Genomic DNA, 17,067 nt, shown 5'->3' on the forward strand with positions numbered 1-17,067 from the left:
CTCCAAGTCTCAAAGTGGTTGGGAACCACAACAGAGAGGGCAGACAAGGTTGATCTTGAGACTGATGGTCTTCCCAGTTTAGGGAAGTGGCCCGAGTGAATGCCTGGCCAGGGCTGAGTTGACCCCTGGAGTGTATGCTGGAAAAGGAGAGAAAAATTAGTGGGGCCAAGGGCAGGCAATGAAGGACTTGGTAGTGAGGGCAAAGGATGGGACAGGAAAGCTTGGTGCTGATTTCGAGAGAGCCTGGTCTCCCAGGAGGAGCTGAGGAAGCCCTGTGACCACTGAGAAATTCAGTTCTCTGTGGTCAGGGTCTTGGCAGCAACTGTGGGTGAGGTGGAGAGGAGGGGCCATCCTAAAAGTTCCCGAAGAACACTTCCTTCCTCCCAGTAGACCCTCCCTCCACTGCCCTCATGGATATAAATGCCTTAAATGATGGATGACATATAAGCAGGTGGCCCTAGCACCTAGGAGGCATATATCCTGCCAGGAAAAAAAAATGTGAAAGAATTAGAAATGGGCAAAAAAGATGACTGGGTGTCTTGTCTGGCACCCTTTCTGGTTATCTGCATCTTTCATTGCTTTGAAGCTTTTTTGTCCCTTTGTAGAAAAGTGATAGTAATGCAAATGATCCTTGCCCATAGAGATGCAAATGAAGTTTGTCCAGTGGAGATGCAGTTGGTTATTGCACTGTGGATGTTGGCTAGGCTTGCATTTATTTATAAATTCATCTCAGCATTCCAACTGCCTTGCTGTGTGTGCTCTTTGAATGCTCTTGATCTGGTTGTTAACACCTTACGGTTCTCGCTCGTATTAATGATGAAATAAATTTTTGACACGTGCTCATTAAAACAACAAAACAAAAAAGGGAAAACCCTTCCAGCTCCCCTTCCTCTGAGTTGCCCTAAAACTGGGGAAAGTTAAGCTACACCCTACAGAGACCTCTGGAGACTACTGGATGGGGGCGGTGCTGAGGGGGTGGTGGGAACTCAGCACCCTCATGTCAATTAGAGAAGGTGTGTGTGTGTCTCCGTTTGTCTTGTTTCCCACAGAGGGCATCCTCATGAGATTTTATTGGAACCAAAGTGGCATGGGTTGAATGGTGTCCGTCTAAAAGATGTTGAAGTCCTACTGCCCAGTACCTGTTGAATGTACCTTTGTTGGAAATAGGGTCTTTGAAAATGTTCAAGTTAGGATGAGTCATTAGGGTGGTCTTTAATCCAATGTGACTGTACCCTTGTAAAAGGGACATTTGAACACAGAGATAGACACACATATAGGGAGAATGCCATATGAAACAGGCAGAGATTGGGCTGATGGCATCTACGAGCTGAGGAATGTCAGAGATTGCCAGCAAACTACCATGAGCTAGATGAGAGGCATGGAGAAGATTCTCCCTCACAGCCCTTAGAAAGAACCAAGTGCCAACACCTTGACCTTGGACTTCCAAGCCTTCGGAACAGTGAGGCAATACATTTCTGTTGTTTAAGCCACCCAATTGTTGTACTTTGTTATGGCAACTCTGGGAAACTAACACACAAGTCTTCTTTCGCTACATGCGGTGTGAACCACCAGATTTTGGCTTGCTACCCCCTCTTCGCTGTGAGAAGTGGAATTAGGACTGTAGAGTGTTATAGGATCTCAAGTACCTTAAATACAGCCACCGTTCAAGTGGGGAGGCACTTCATCTTTTTGGTTGTAAAATTCTTCAGGAAAATATGAAATCTAAAATAGCACGCTCAGCTGCAGTTTGACATTGTGTAATTACAGCCCTCCTGTTTGTTGTAGGCAAAAGAAGAGACCCTCCCTGTGTCTTAACAAAAGGAACAGATTGTTGCCTGAATGGCACCCTCTTACTGTGTCCTCAATTTCCCAATCAGAACTGTCAGATGTTGCACTTAATTAAGCCGTCTTCCCAGCCTCCTGGCATCCGACAGGTTCCCATAGTAATTACTGAGGTTTCCAAGTAGGGCTGGCTTTCCTGTGTTTCTGCACACTCTCATGGCAGGCAGGGGTGGCTTGGGCTTGAAGTAGGAACGTCCCATGCGGCTTGCAAGGGGTGTCTGGCTGTTCTCTAGGAGCTGGGGGCTGTGGGAGGAGGGTAAGTGGGTAGTGAACCTGGGGAATCAGTCTCGTGGTTTTCTTAGGCTGAAGAGTTGCCAGCTGGTCAGTTCTCCTCTCTGCTTAATAATCCATGTGATGCCTATCAGAAGCCCATGCGTTGCCCGCATTCCCTAGATTGATTAAACATTTCGCTCTGATGGAGATCTGATCACTTGTTTTCCTGCAAGAGCTCAAGTCAGTGCCCAAAGCTGGATGATGGGGAGGACAGAGGTAAGGCAGGAAAAGGGAATTATGATTCTGTTTTGCATCTTCCTTGCTTGCTGCAGAAACCTTGGCTGAAGGGGCTTCAGCTTCCCTATGATGATCATACCTCATTCCCTAGACCCCTCTCTTTTTTCCTCCCATAGTCTTCTCCTGAGGCTTAGAGTTCCCATTTCATTTTGAGGACCTAGCACACCCTGCCCATAAGGCAAAAAACCACCCAGACCCCGCTTGTGTCCTATAAGTCCTGACACTCTGGCCTTCCGCTGGAGCTTGATGGGGCCTCCTCTGGGTGTCCCAGGGTATGTCTCCTGTGATTTCTTTGAACTGTCAGTTCTTTTGCCACTTCCAATCTTCTGTCCATGCACTTCTCTCTTGCCTACAGAGGACTCTTCTGATGCCTTTGCCCTTGAGACTTCATAAAGTGGCTCTTCACCCCTGCTGTGGCTGTGAGCACCCACAGAGTGATGCTGGTGTCCATGGCGAGGCCCCAGGGGTGCGTCTGGTGCCATCACTGCACCGCCTGATGTTGTCACTTCTGGCAAAGATTAGCGAGGAGGATTTCTCCCCACTGTGTACCGTACTTTGTCTTTTGTCTAAGTTTTAGCTCATGTTAACACTACAAAGAAAATATGTGCCGGGCTTGCTCAGCCCCGAGCTCACCCCGAAGCCAGTGCCAGTGCCAGCACACTGGGGACAGGCCGGGGACACATTCATGTTGGGGCCTGGAGCCTTGGCTGTGGAGTCCTGTGACCACAGGGATAAATGGGCTGAGAGGACAGAGAGTGATGGTTTCATTGTAGACCTATCTCCATCAGGTGTCTGTGCTTCTCATCACAAAAGAGATGATATAGGAGGTTTTTGCTTTTCCTGGCACAAAGCGCAAAGTATTCCCCAAGTCCTTCTGACATGCAGACTTGGTAGCTGCTTAGTAAATGTGTATCCAAACACCTGCAGGGCCAAATATATCCAGTCACTTGTGTTCTCTGAGCCAAACCTTTCACTGTCTTTCTCCTGCTGAGAAGATGCTTCCAGAACAGACAAGCCTATCTATCTCTAAGTGAATGTAGCAGAAGCAGTAGGTTAAGATTGGCAAAGCCAAAATCGCAGTTAAAAAATCCGCCCAACAGGAACTCATGCGTTGTTTTGGGAGCTAGAGTGCTACTCTGAATGATATTTTCTCCTGTGTTAAAAGCCATTTTTGACCCTCGACTTAGCCAATCCTTATATTTCGGTTGTAAGTAAAGGTTATCTAAGAATGTGGAAGTTGCCCAGATCTGAAGATTTCTCAGTCTCTGAGGAAATCCAGCCTGCATGAAATATGGGACTTGGTGTTCATTCACTTGGCCTTGCCCTTGGAACTGTCAATGAGACCTCCCTCAAAGGGGATACTCAGAGTTTCTTATAATGGCATTGATAATGCATAGCAGTCAAGGTCCTATCAGGAGACAGAAACCACATCTCATTTTTATCTTTATCTTTATCTTTATCTTTATTTTATTTTACTTTTATTCTATTCTATTCTATTCTATTCTATTCTATTCTATTCTATTCTATTCTATTCTATTCTATTCTATTCTTTCTTTTAAATACCATGGGTGATGCTCATGGTCCAGGGCCTAGTCCTGGTGGGTGGAGTGTGGAGCTTTCCGGGAAGGGAAGCTGGACATGGCTGGAGGCCTCAGGGCGTGCTTGTGGCGTTGGGTGTGTGTGGGAGTAAGTCTGAGTCTAGATAGAGGGGCAGGATGAGAGTGCCCTGGGATGTGGAACAGACAGGCATCATGGTGCTGATGTCTCCTTCCCTTTCTCCAGGTTAGTGTGTGGCATTTTCTGGCCTCCATCTGACGCCCCAGGTAACCCTTTACAACTCAGGGCATGGTGTATGGGGTCCATTCTGTCTTCTCTTTTTGCAAGAAGGTGAGGCTTTGCCCCTTGTCCCCGAGCCTCCCGACCACTAGAGGCCAGGTCAAGTTACCTTTCTGTGAACCACTTGGCTTTAGGGTTGGCCCCTGGGTCAAGCCGAGTGCTGGATATCTCTCCTTCATTCCATCAGTGAATTTTCTTTCTTGCTTTCTAATTCATATATGTTTTGAAAAAAGTTCTCATTTTGAGAGACTTGTGCATTTTATCTTGGATATCTACATGCTTGTAGCTGAGGTGAGAGATGCTTCTACAACAGGTCAGTGTTTTATGGTGACCCAGAGTGTCCAGAAGAGTTCTGCCAGCAGCTGGAAAGACGGAGAATGGGAGACGTATGCAAAGGGAATGTTAGGATATTTAGATGGGGACTAAGAGTGTGGTCTTCGGCCTGCTACTGATAATGATTTGAATTGTTTTTAATTACCTTTGTTTATCAAACTATAGTTTATTTGATTACAACTTCATGCACCGAACGGAGTCTCACCGAGCTCTAGTTATATTTGAGATAGGACTTTAGGTCTCTGATGATGGCGATTGTGAGTTCATTTATCTCAATATTTGCCACATGGTAGATCCTCAATACGTATTTGCAGAAGAAACGCATGCATGCGTGAATGAAAGAGTGTCAGTTTGCTAGGACAAAAATCTTACAATTGGGGTCTCCCATCCTTTTTTTTTTGTAATGTTTTATTTATTTTTGAGACAGAAAGAGACAGAGCATGAACGGGGGAGGGTCAGAGAGAGAGGGAGAGACAGAATCTGAAACAGGCTCCAGGCTCTGAGCTGTCAGCACAGAGCCCGACGCGGGGCTCAAACCCACGGACTGCGAGATCGTGACCTGAGCCGAAGTCGGACGCTCAACCGACTGAGCCACCCAGGCGTCCCTGGGGTCTCCCATCCTTAGAAATTTGACAACTCTGATGACTTGAGGAGGTGCTGTGACATGGACCAGCAGCCCCAAATTAAGTTAATAATAAACAAAGGCAATTCTTGACAGAGGGGGATACCTGCAAACTGAGAACAGTAAAACTAGAAAGCAGGAGATTGAAAAAGCATTTCTCCAAGAAAGTGACACATTGAAGGCAACTTTAAAAAAAGAAAGGCATTGATGACCTTATGGTAGAAATTGCTTTATTGTCCCTCTGAAGAAAAATCAATGAGAATTTTAGAGTGAAAAGAAAGGAATCATGAGTTTCTCAGCCTACATTGTCTGCCAGGTGTAATGACAGCTTTGCCTCAGGGGAGGCTTTCACAGCGACAGGAAAAAGGTGGCTTCACTGGGCAAGTGGCAGGCCAGCTGGGGACCAGTCCTGATGGACTGAATGGCAGGTTTCAGAACAGGAAGCTGACTCAGAAAAAATGTATGCTTAGATGTTGTGGGGAAAGGAAAGTGAACCCAGTAAAAGAGATCTTTGATTCAAGAAAGGAGGAAGAACCTGATAATCACATTAAGTTGATGAGAACAAGTAGCAGGGAGACAGGTGTGAGAACAGAAACTAAATCAAGGGCAGTTATCAGTGAAATGGGATCAGAGAGGAAACCCTGGACAATGGACCACACTTGGGAAGAGTGTGGGGACAGGAAGCTTGGGAGGAAGGGATCCCATTAGGGAAAAAAGGAGAAAGTGACATGGTCATAGGTTAGCCCCAGGCTGCTGACAAAGAAGGGAGAATGATTCCAATCTGTTGTTCCATTCTCTCCCTCAAGGATATGGTCTTCAAACTGGAAAGGGTAGAACAAAGTGTGTGAAAAGGGAACTGCAACCAAATATGGTTAGGAAATAGAGCTAGGCCCAGATAAGCATATTCTGGAGATTAAAGGAGTAGAACCGTATGAAGTTGTTGTCAACAGTCTGTGAGAGATTATACTGAAAATTGGTGCTGTCCAGTAGATTGGAGGGGAGCTGTCTTAGTCCGTATAGACTGCTGTAACAAAATACCATAGGCTAGGTGGTTTATAAACAGAAAACATGGAGGCTGGGAATCCAAGATTAAGGTGCAGGCAGAATTTGCTGTCTGGTGAGGAACTGCTTCCTACTTCATATGTGGCTGTCTTCTCCCTATGTCCTCACGGAGCAGAAGGGGCAAGGGAACTCTCTGGGGTCTCCTCTATAAGGGCACTATTCCCATTTATGAGGACCCCACCCTCGTGACACAGTCACCTCCTGAAGACCCCCCCCCAAATACCCTCACACTGGGGATTAGGTTTTAACATAGAATTTTGGGGGACCCAAACATTCAGTTATGGTGTGAGTTAATGTAATTTTCAGCAAAGCCACCACTGGCTCATATGAAGCCTTTGTGTGACATAGCAAAAGTAACCTCTTTCTTTCTTTTAAAAAAAATGTGTATTTATTTATTTGAGAGAGAGAGAGAGAGAGAGAGAGGAAGATAGCGCTCAGTGTGGAACCTGACACGGGGGCTTGATCTCACGACTGTGAGGTCATGACCTGAGCCAGAATCAAGAGTTAGATGCTTAACCAACTGAGCCATCCAGATGCCCCCAAAAGGCACCTCTTTCTCAACATACTTGCTTCCATCTTTTGAAAAATTATCATAATGTGATTTTTAGAGAATAGGATGCTTCATGGCCTTCTACCATGTGAGAAATAATCCCACTGACCCAATCAAAGGAGGGACATAGAGACTCAGCACAGTGAAGCAAGGCTTTAATTAACATTCTTGCAAGAGCGGGTGTTTGAGGGACAGGCACAATTGGGGCACTTACAGCAGGCAATTTATCTGCTAGTGTGAAGTCCCTCCCCTGACTCCTCATTGGCTGAGCACTACAGAGGTTACAGCCTTATACAGAAGTCACTTATGCCCATATAGGGCAAAGAGTAGTCTGATTGGAACAAATGTACATTCCCTGAGGTGATACAGAGACTTCAGTTCTTCGGTGCATGCTCATTGCAAAGCCCATGAAAAATAAGCCCCTGAAATGGAGAGGAGAAAAAGAACCAGGAAGTGAAGTGTCTAAGGGTTTGGGACTCCATTGTTGGAGGGGGTTTTTACATATCCCCAGCAGGCTGTAAACCTATTCAAATCTACAATATCTACAGGGATGTGGTCTTTCTATATATATGTCACTCTTAAGTAATATATTGCCTGCACACTTTGCATATAATCTCTGATTTTCAGGACAGGAAAAGGGTGGATTACAGAATTATAGAACAGGAAGATGATGTGATCCTTGGAAAAACTGAAGAACATTCAACTATCTTACTTGGGAACAGTTAGAAAATAATGTGGTGGTCAATAGAACTCATCAGGAATTTAGATTAATGGAGAAAAGTTAACTTGGAGAGAGGTGTCTAGGGCAGGTGACAGTGCTGTGCCCTCAGTTCTGCCTTATTTAGCAATCTAGAAATCTAGATGGCACATGCCTCAAATTTTCAGATGTGATGTTAAAAGGAGTTAGAAATATAGAAATGTGCTGGGTAGTAGAATTGGGGTGTACAAAATGTCGACAGAGCAATATGATAGACTAATCTGTTAAAATTATATTTAATTGGGAGAACTTGTAGATGTCAACCCTTCAGTGTGAAAACAATGTCACAAGTATAGGATGGAGGAAAGATGTGGTTTAAGAGAAGCATGTGTGAAAGAGAATTTCTGTTGCCAGGAATCTCAACATAAATAACTTAGAGGAAGAGTGATCCCTCTAAGAGTTTTAGGGGTATGAAGCCACATCAGGGGAAGTAGAATTATTAGAATGGCAGAGATTAGGGTCCTTTCCTGCTCGTTAAAATCTCAGACCATGACTTTACACGTCGTTCTGTGTTCTACGCATGAAGATAGATATAACTAAACTGGAATGAATTCAAGTGTTTGTCTAGGAAAGGGAGAAAATTTGAAATTTTCAGTTTCAAAACCCTGACTGGGTTTGACCACGTAGTATCCCCCTTACCTAGGGTTTTGCTTTCCATTGTTTCAGTTACCGTGTCAACCGCCTTGGGGAAGTGGATGCTCCTCCTTCTGTTGAATCTTCAGAGCGTCAATAGCAACGTTGTGTCACGTGACGTCACAATGCTTGCGTCATCCACCTCGTTTGTCTCATCATGGGGGCATCTTGTCATTTCATATCATCTAAGAAGAAGGGTGAGTACAGCACAATATATCTTGAGAGAGGCATATTCACATAACTTTTATTACAGTGTATTGTTACATTTGTTCTATTGTATTATTAGTTATTGTTGTGGCTAATTTATGCACTCAGCTTCATCACAGATATGGAGCTATAGGAAGAAACATTATTGTGTGTAGGGTGGAGTACCATCTGTGGTTTCAGGCCTCCACTGGGGGTCTTGGAACGTATCCTCAGGTAAAAGGGGATGACTGTATGTTGTTTGCGTAGTAGTCTAAGGAATTGGACACATTAGCTTGTGTGACAGGAAAAATTATAAAAGAAAAAAATTACTTGTAATTCATAGTTTTCCCATTGAATGGTTTTGGTTGAACACTGCTTTGTTTGCTGAAATCAAAGCCATCCTGGGATATTAACCTTCGGCATCCTGGGATTCTAGGAGAAACTGATTACGGGGCAGCCAGGAGGAAGGTTGGGAGAAGGCGTGTGTTGCATGGGGATTAGTGGGGTGGGAGATCCTCCCTCCACCATATCGACGAAATCTAGGAGAGTTTATATTGCTTATTCTGGATTCTGAAGAATATTTGGTGCTGCAGGCTGAGAAGAAATGTTGAGTTGAGTCCTGCTTCAAGGTGGGCTAGGTCACCTTGGAAAATAATTCTTTGTAGGGAAAGTAATGGTTACAAAAGGCCATACATTGGAAAAATTAGTAGCAGTTGCTCCCTGAAATCTTTTTTGATCTGTAACAATCCCCCTCCCCCTCTCAGCACCTCTGCCATGCTATTCATCTGTGGAAGAAATATGGTCATTTCTCCTGCAGAAATTCCTACATTTCAGATTTGATTAGTTGCTTCTTGTGTGTTGGTATCCTAATGAGTTGATATCCTAGCAATCTCCAAAAGTGATCAATGTGTATTTTATTACCATTATTTTAATGACCATATAACCTGGGCAGCACCCTCAGATGTTTTTCTTGTTTCCTTAATGCTTGGCAGACATTCCCTGGAGAGACTCAATCTTTACTCACCAGGTTTCCACTGTTTATTCCGCCATAAAGCAGTTACAGGTGGGACTGCTAATGGTGGTAGCTATCTATCGGAGTCGCTAAGTGGACTGGCCTTGGACTCTTGTAGATCTAGGTCCAACTCCTGACTCCATCACTTAGTGGGAGTGTGACTGTGTGACCTTAGTCACATCACCAGACTTCTATGAGCCTCAGTTTCTCTTCCGTAAAAACATGAGAAAATAATATTCACTTCAAGTCTTGTGTTAAATGAGATAATGTGTGTGAGGCACTTATCACAGGGCCTGGCAAGTAGTTTGGGTTGGAAAAATGGGAACCGTTATTATGAGAAGCCTCTTAAAACAGACTTTCACCTCATCGATCCATCCAGACACACAGGAGTCCCTGCCAAATGTCAGTCCTTCCACCCTGCCTGTCCCACGGTGGTTTGGCTTGCTCAGTCCTGCATCAGAATTCACTTGTAGCTTTATTTGTCAGCAGATCAGGCAGCTGGGTCCTTTACACCTGTCCTGAAGAGAACCCCCCCCCCTTACTGTGCTCATCAATAGTATTTCTTCATATTGAAGTTATTTGTTATACACTTACCTTTCTTTAAATGTGTACGTTGTGGTGGACTTTATGCATGAAAATAAAAAATTATTTCTCGCAGTCGTGGAACATTTGCCTTTCCTGACTCCCTCTCCATCCTTTATACTGCTCCGTGTTGGGAGGCTGACCCTACATCCGCCTCCTCTGTGACTACATCGGAGGGCTTTCTTGCCCTCTGGCTTCTGGCTGGGTTTGACTAATGAGAGGCACAGGCTGGGGACCTGATTTTATTCCTGTCACTCCCTCCCTGCTGGGTCACTGTGGCTTGGCTGTGTCTCCCTAATGCAGGCTACAGCTCCTGTCTAGTGGCTCTCTCCATACGCTCTCTCTAGTTTCTGGTGTGTATTCACTCTCCATCAGGCCTGGGGAGGGTTAAAGTGGGTCTAAGTGTGTGAGCAGATAGAAGACTAGAAGTTCCTGTAAGTTCTTTATAGGATTGTAGTTGATTTTGACTTAATTTATGATTTTATGTTCCCAAATTAAAAACATAAAAAAGGTGGAGTTTGCAAGAATAAAAGGAACACATTTCATTATTTTTGTGTCATTTAAATGCGTTTTCTACTTGATATCATGAATGTCAATTACAACAATACCAAAAGAGTTACTTTGGGCAGGTGATCTTTTCTATTTGTACATTGATATGATGTCTGTAATTTGCTTTAAATGACTTCAGCATGGATGTGTGTGTGTGTGTGTGTGTGTGTTTATGTGTGTGTGTATGTGTGTGTGTATGTGTGAGAGAGACAGAGACAGAGAGAGAGGGAGAAAATCTGAACTACTTTCTAAGGTCCTCATCAATGACCCATTCTCCAGGGGTGATCAACTGCATTTCATTTTCAAGTCCATACCCCACAGGCACCTGCTATGCCATTTAAGTTGTCTGTATCTCAATCACCACCAGAGACTTTATTAATTAACATAATGAATGTCAAAAATGGGTTTTCATGGATGAACTTTATGTCTTGTTAATCTGCATAACAGATGTTAGAAATAAGCTTTTCCTTAGTAAAATTAAATGTTCTCCAGGGGCACCTGGGTGACTCAGTCAGTTAAGCGTCTGACTTCGGCTCGGGTCATGATCTTGTGGTTTGTGAGTTTCAGCCTCATGTTGGGCTCTGTGTTGACAGCTCAGAGCCTGGAACCTACTTCAGATTCTGTGTGTGTCTCTCTCTGCCCATCTCCCCTCATGCTCTGTCTCTCAAAAATAAATAAACACTAAAAAAATTTTTTTAAATGAATATTTTCCAGATATGGCGATTGGCTGTAATATTTTAGAGATAATTGCTACCTTAGCAAGTCCGATAGCCTGTTCTTTTGGGGATGGCCCTTGAGGTTTGGTCCCTAAGTGGTCCTGTGTTGAACCAGAGTGGGATGATTTTGATTGCTTTCTGTGGACAATAGGATGGCAGAATCCTGCCTCCGGAATATTGTGGTATCTGCTTCCGGTTAATGTTCCTTGTAAGGTTGGGTCAGAGTACCTATAAACCAAAAGGGGTTGTATGATGTTTTATGCCTACTTACTAATAAAGGTTTGTTTAATCAATATCTGTACATGTGGCAGAATTTAGTCTGAGACTTGCTTTCATAAAAACCTGGGTGAGTAGCTGATTCCTACTCCCTGAACTTTTTGGTTTGGACAAGACAATGAACTAGAGAGTCTTGGATGACCAATGCTGCTTAAGTTCATTTACAACATAGAGCATTTGGATTCTTAACACACAGAAACTCTCTACCAAGGTATTTGAAAACTATAATTGCCAAAGAACTACTTGAGGATTGAATCAGGATGGAAAGTGCTCTTTGACCAGTTGAAAATAAAATAACTAAAGGGTATGCAACAGAATGAGATATTCACTAAAAGCCAGAAAATTTGTTTATTATTGTCCACCGCACCCTATGCCTTTGTAGAATTCCCAACACACACCTGCTCCTAAGTCTAGGGTGTTGCAGATAGGGAAGAGATCAGAACCCCAGTTAGGCAGGAGCTTCCCAGAAGGTGGTCGTGACTGGAGGAGAATGGCAGACTGTCCCAGGTCAGAAGAGGAGGAGAGTGGTTATGAAAGTAATCTCAGGACTGAAAGGTAAATAGGGTTCCCTTCCAAATATCCTTGGCTATCTCCAAGAAACAGCACATAGACATAAATCACCCAAGGCCTCAATGCCTCCTCAGGTTAAGAAATAAGCATCAGGGGCGCCTGGGTGGCTCAGTTGGTTGAGTGTCCGACTTCAGCTCAGGTCATGATCTCACAGTCCATGAGTTCAAGCCCTGCGTCAGGCTCTGTGCTGACAGCTCAGAGCCTGGAGCCTGCTTCAGATTCTATGTCTCCCTCTCTCTCTGACCCTCCCCTGCTCATGCTCTGTCTCTGTCTCAAAAATAAATAAAAACATTTAAAAAAAAAAAAAGAAATAAAGCATCAGTAATTGTGGGCATGTCAAATGTGAAATCCTAAGCTCATTTGCTTAGAATTTCTGAGTCATCTGCAGTGTCTACCCTTGTAAAAGGCATCAATTATGAAGTCACATAGAAGCAATATCTTTATTTTTTAAAATTCTTAAAACTAAAACTATTGAGGCAGCTGAATAATATTGCCTATATAACTAAATGAGGTTAATTCATTCAGCATTTGATGATATATCTTATGGGCTATCTTAATCTGATAAACCTTTTAGATGCAGTTTTGTTTTAAGAGGCATCAGGCGACCAGCTTAGGAATAAGCAGAACTTTACTTTTTCTCTAAACCTTTCCATTGACTTGTCTTTCTCTGACCTGGATGAAACTTTGGGCAGTTCCCACAGCTTTTCCAGTAACTTTCGGGTGTTTGGACATTGTCTAATTTTCCAGGCATTAGTTAAGTCCAGTCCTGTTGAATAGCAAACTTCAATCTTTCATCTAATTTAAAGCCATTCCTCCCCCACAGTGTGGACCTCTGTCAGGTAGGAGGCTAGCAGTGGGGAGAAAGTGGGTGTGGTTGGATTCTTCACTGTTCTTCACTCTTATGCTATTTGTCCTCTGTTCTGTTGCTCTGGCTTCTCCAGGGTTAGGGCCAGAAAGAGAGAGAGAGAGAAGAGGCAGAAAATGCTTACTTTGACTGCTGTAGTTTATTTTATTTTATTTTTTTATTGAAAAAATTTGTTTAATGTTTATTTTTAACAGACAGAGACAGAGCATGAGTGGGGGAGGGGCAGAGAGAGAGACACAGAATCCGAAGCAGATTCCAGGCTCCAAGCCGTCAGCACAGAGCCCGATGCAGGGCTCGAACTCCGTGACCACGAGATAATGACCCGAGCCGAGGTCGGACGCTCAACTGACTGAGTCACCCAGGCTCCCCTTGACTGCTGTAGTTGTAATTCACATCAGTGCCCTTGGGTGGGGCCAGTGGATAACTGCCAGCCTCTACACAGGTGTTCTCTTGGGTTCCTCAGAGATCTCCTTCCTGGAGCCCACCTGTTTCATTTCCTTGATACGGCACTTTCCTTGGAAAGTTCCTGACTCTCAGTGGCTCCCTCTACACCCTTTCTGGTGGGGTTGTCCCTCCAGATGACTTATCCCTTGTCCTGCCAGATGTCTGAGGCTTCTTCCCTTCTGAGGGATCCATATCTAATATGTGGGAAACATATGTGCATCTCTGGCCCCTCCACACTTTTCAAGTGCAAGCCAATTTCAGTGCAGCCTTCTTTATCCCCAGTGGTCCCTCCAGCCAGCCTTTCACATGTTGACAATTTCAGGTATGGGGCAGCTCCAAACTCTAGGACTCCAGAATGTAGCTCTAGTCTCATCACTAGGGTATTTGTATCAAGCTCTCAGAAACCAGAAAGTAGCTTCAGGTTGGTAGCCTTATGTGGCTTAAAGTGAAAACCACTTCCCCCTTCCTTCCTACTCCCTATTTGGAAGGGAGGAGAAATGCCACAGCACAACAAGCCTTTTTCTAAAAACAAAAACAAAAACAAAAAACCCAAAACACAACTGCCCCTTCCTGACTTCTGTGACAAATCTGCAAGCCTGTCCCAATGTGAAGAGTGAAGGACTGAAAACCCCCTCATGTTTCCTAGCACATCCTACGAGAGTGATCTTGTCCTGACACCCTCTAACTTAAACTGTGCTTGCCCAGAGGCTGTTCTGTTCCACAGGAAACATTCCAGAGGAATCAGGACAATTAAGATTCTACCGTAGTAGAAGTGGGCGGGTAATGCCTGCTCTCAAAATCTATGGGGCCAACATCATCACATTCCCTGTGTGCGGCTGTGAAGAATTTAGAAACGTAAACACATCAAATACTCAGGGCTACTTACCTTTTGGGAAGTCTCTAGACACCTTCATTTTGCATTGACTGCCAAATGGTTTCTGTCAATATCCTGGGCAAAGTTGGAGCTCCACCAGCCATCTCAGACTCTCCCTCTCTTTGAGACCCAAATCAGGCCAGAATAGGCAGTTCACTGAAGAGTCTTTATGGGACTATGATCTGCTTCCATGGCTTTCATCGAAGGCCTGTGTAATGAACAACTGTATATAATTTCTTTTTAGCTATACTAGAAATATCAGGAGAAAAGCAAGTTTAATGGAGACATAACTAACTACCTTTAATCTTCCTGTAAAATATCAAGGTTGTGAGATAAAGCTGGATATTCCGTGGGGGAAAAAAAGGCAGAGTCCAGAAACATCAACATTGCCTTACAATGCCTGTGACAAGAGACTACATCACAGGGAGACAGTGCAGGTGACTGCTCTGTCACATTTGGGGACAAATCCTATTGTAAATAGATAGGAGAACAAACTTTGTAAAAGTTGTAATAATAGCCTCTGGGCCAGAATGGAAGAAGAAACAATCGGGAATATTGAGTTTAAATGGCAAGAACAAGAAGAACAAGGTTAGCAACTGTAGAAAGCAGCCTTTGACCAAAACATCTTCCTCCTCCAGCCTCTCTCTCAATCCTTGCAGCCTAGAGCAAGGTTTCTTACCCTTTAGTCATTATGACCCATCAAGGAGCTTTTTCAGATGTTTTTTCCCCTAATTTCCTCCTCCCATGAAAATTTAATATCCCATATCTGTTTATGTTACTGTATATAGGCCTGTGTTTTATACATGAAAAGGGTAAGATTTTTTTTTTTACCTATATTACCTATATTAATATCCTAGGAGCGCCATAACAAAATAGCATATACTTGGTGACTTAAAACAACACAAATTTATTCTCTTATGGATCTGGAGACTAGAAGTCCAAAATCAAACTGTTGATAGGGCTGTGTTCCTCAGAAACATTCTAGAGAACGCTTCCCTGCTGCTTCTAGCTCCGGTGGCCTCAACCATTCCTTGGCTTGTGACTGCATCACTCCAGTGACTGTCTTCACATGGCCTTCTTCTCTCTGGGTTTCTGTTCTTTCTGGCCTCTTATAAGGACAGTCTCATTGGAGAGTGATCCCATCCGGCATGATCTCATGCCTTATGTTAATTATATCCAGCATGATCTCATGCCTTACCTTCATTATATCTGCAAAGACCCTATTTCCAGACATGGACATATTCTGAAGTTCCAGGTGGGCATGAATTTTGGGGACACTATTCAACCTAGTACAGATCCCAAGAATCAGTTTTTGCCTCTGTGGGGATGATATCATCCTTACTGAGAACACAGAGCCTAGAGAATAAATGAACCTAAATCCAGCTTACGCAGAGAAGTAAGTATCAACTCTTTGAAGAGCTTCTCTAACAAATCCTCTACTGGAGACTTTTGTAGCTTTCCACTGAGAGACATCATGCTCCCTGAGGGAACATCGCTCTCAGCCTGTCTGCCTTCCTGTACCCCTCATCCAGCCGTCAAAAGAATTCCTTAATCTCTTTCATCCTCAGCTGAATCCTAGGTAAAGTGGAGAGAATAAGAGTATGTACTTCCAGAGTTAATTTTGGAATTGAGGTCATGCATGAAGAGGAGTTAGCTCGGTGTCCACGATAGAAAACATGCTCAATAAATTATGAGTAGTTGTTTTTACTATTACTCTTTCCCCCTCATTATGTCTTTCCTGAGAGATGGTGTTCTCTGTTTTTCCCCAGATCAGGTTCATGATCTGATTCCTCTCTCTGGCAATGAGTTTTGAGGCTTCCCTTTTGACTCTCTCTCCCACGATCCCCATTTAATGACAGCTGATCTGACCTTTACAAGCTTCAGCTTTACTTCCCATCAGGAAATTATGAAAATGCCTGCCCTTGGCCCGGAGAGCTCGCCTTGATATAAGCAGGGAGCCCTGTGGAAGGGAGGGCCAGCCCATCAAGGAGGGGAGCCAACCCTGTCATGAGAAAACTGGGTGCTTTATCCTTTTACATTCCCTTGAGAGGCCTCTGTTTGACTCCTCTTTTGGAAGGTGAATTTTCTCTTTTCTGAGAAAATATTTTACTCTGTCATATGCTTATACATAATCTGCTTTCAGCACAAATTATCTTAGCATATTCCTAATGTTGGGCTTTTTATCTTTGTCTTTATCCTGTGGATAAAACTCCATGGCAGAAATGAAGGTGGAATAGATAGGTGCCCTCAACTCCATCAGCCTCAGACGGACTTCTGTCAAGTGGTCCCTCTCACATGACAGGAAACTCTGTCTTGTGGTTTTGATTTTATCTCTGATAAGCAAGTTGAGATTTGTCTTCCTGATTCCATCTTGTTCTCTTAAGTTGCACCAAGAGCTCTTGGTCATATGGTATTGTGTTTAGTATTGTTTATCATTATTTGTTCTACATATGCTTTGGCCGAGCTGAGCATTAGTGGGGACTTGAAGGCTGCTTGGGGACCACTGTTTAAGGGACATGCTGATTATTCTTTCCTTCAGAGAATCTGACATATACCTTTGAGTCACATTGGATCAAAGAGACCCAGGAAGGTGGATTGCACTGTCCTGGTGGGTATGCACTTTGCTTTACCGAAATGCTTCTTGATTTGATGTCTTCAACCCATATTAGTGTCCTGAGGGACTGAGCTCCTAGGAAACTACTTATTCTGTCTGTGGAAAAGCAATGCTGAGGATGTCATCCTTTCCTTCCACTGTGTCCTCTTGGGAAAATTCTTATCTTCTCTACCAAAAAGATCAGTACTTCTCTTGAATATTGTGTCTGTTTTTGCCTCATGGGTGTTGGAACTG

The 17,067-nt window shown here is 43.8% G+C and overlaps 1 protein-coding gene across 5 annotated transcripts in view; it reads left to right on the forward strand.

Moving 5' to 3' along the window:
* PALM2AKAP2 (PALM2 and AKAP2 fusion) overlaps nucleotides 1–17,067 on the forward strand; it is a 505,394-nt gene that overhangs the window by 14,841 nt on the left and 473,486 nt on the right. For 2 of the 5 annotated variants that reach the window (XM_042965227.1, XM_042965226.1), the window contains exon 2: nucleotides 8,179–8,342. In XM_042965227.1, coding sequence (XP_042821161.1) covers nucleotides 8,303–8,342 — 40 coding nt within the window. In that variant the 5' untranslated portion in view covers nucleotides 8,179–8,302. Of the gene's footprint in view, nucleotides 1–8,178; nucleotides 8,343–17,067 lie in introns of those variants that run through there. The other 3 variants (XM_042965217.1, XM_042965223.1, XM_042965222.1) reach the window with 3 other exon arrangements.

This window comes from Panthera tigris, chromosome D4 (genome assembly GCF_018350195.1).
Source record: "Panthera tigris isolate Pti1 chromosome D4, P.tigris_Pti1_mat1.1, whole genome shotgun sequence".
NCBI lineage: Eukaryota > Metazoa > Chordata > Mammalia > Carnivora > Felidae > Panthera > Panthera tigris.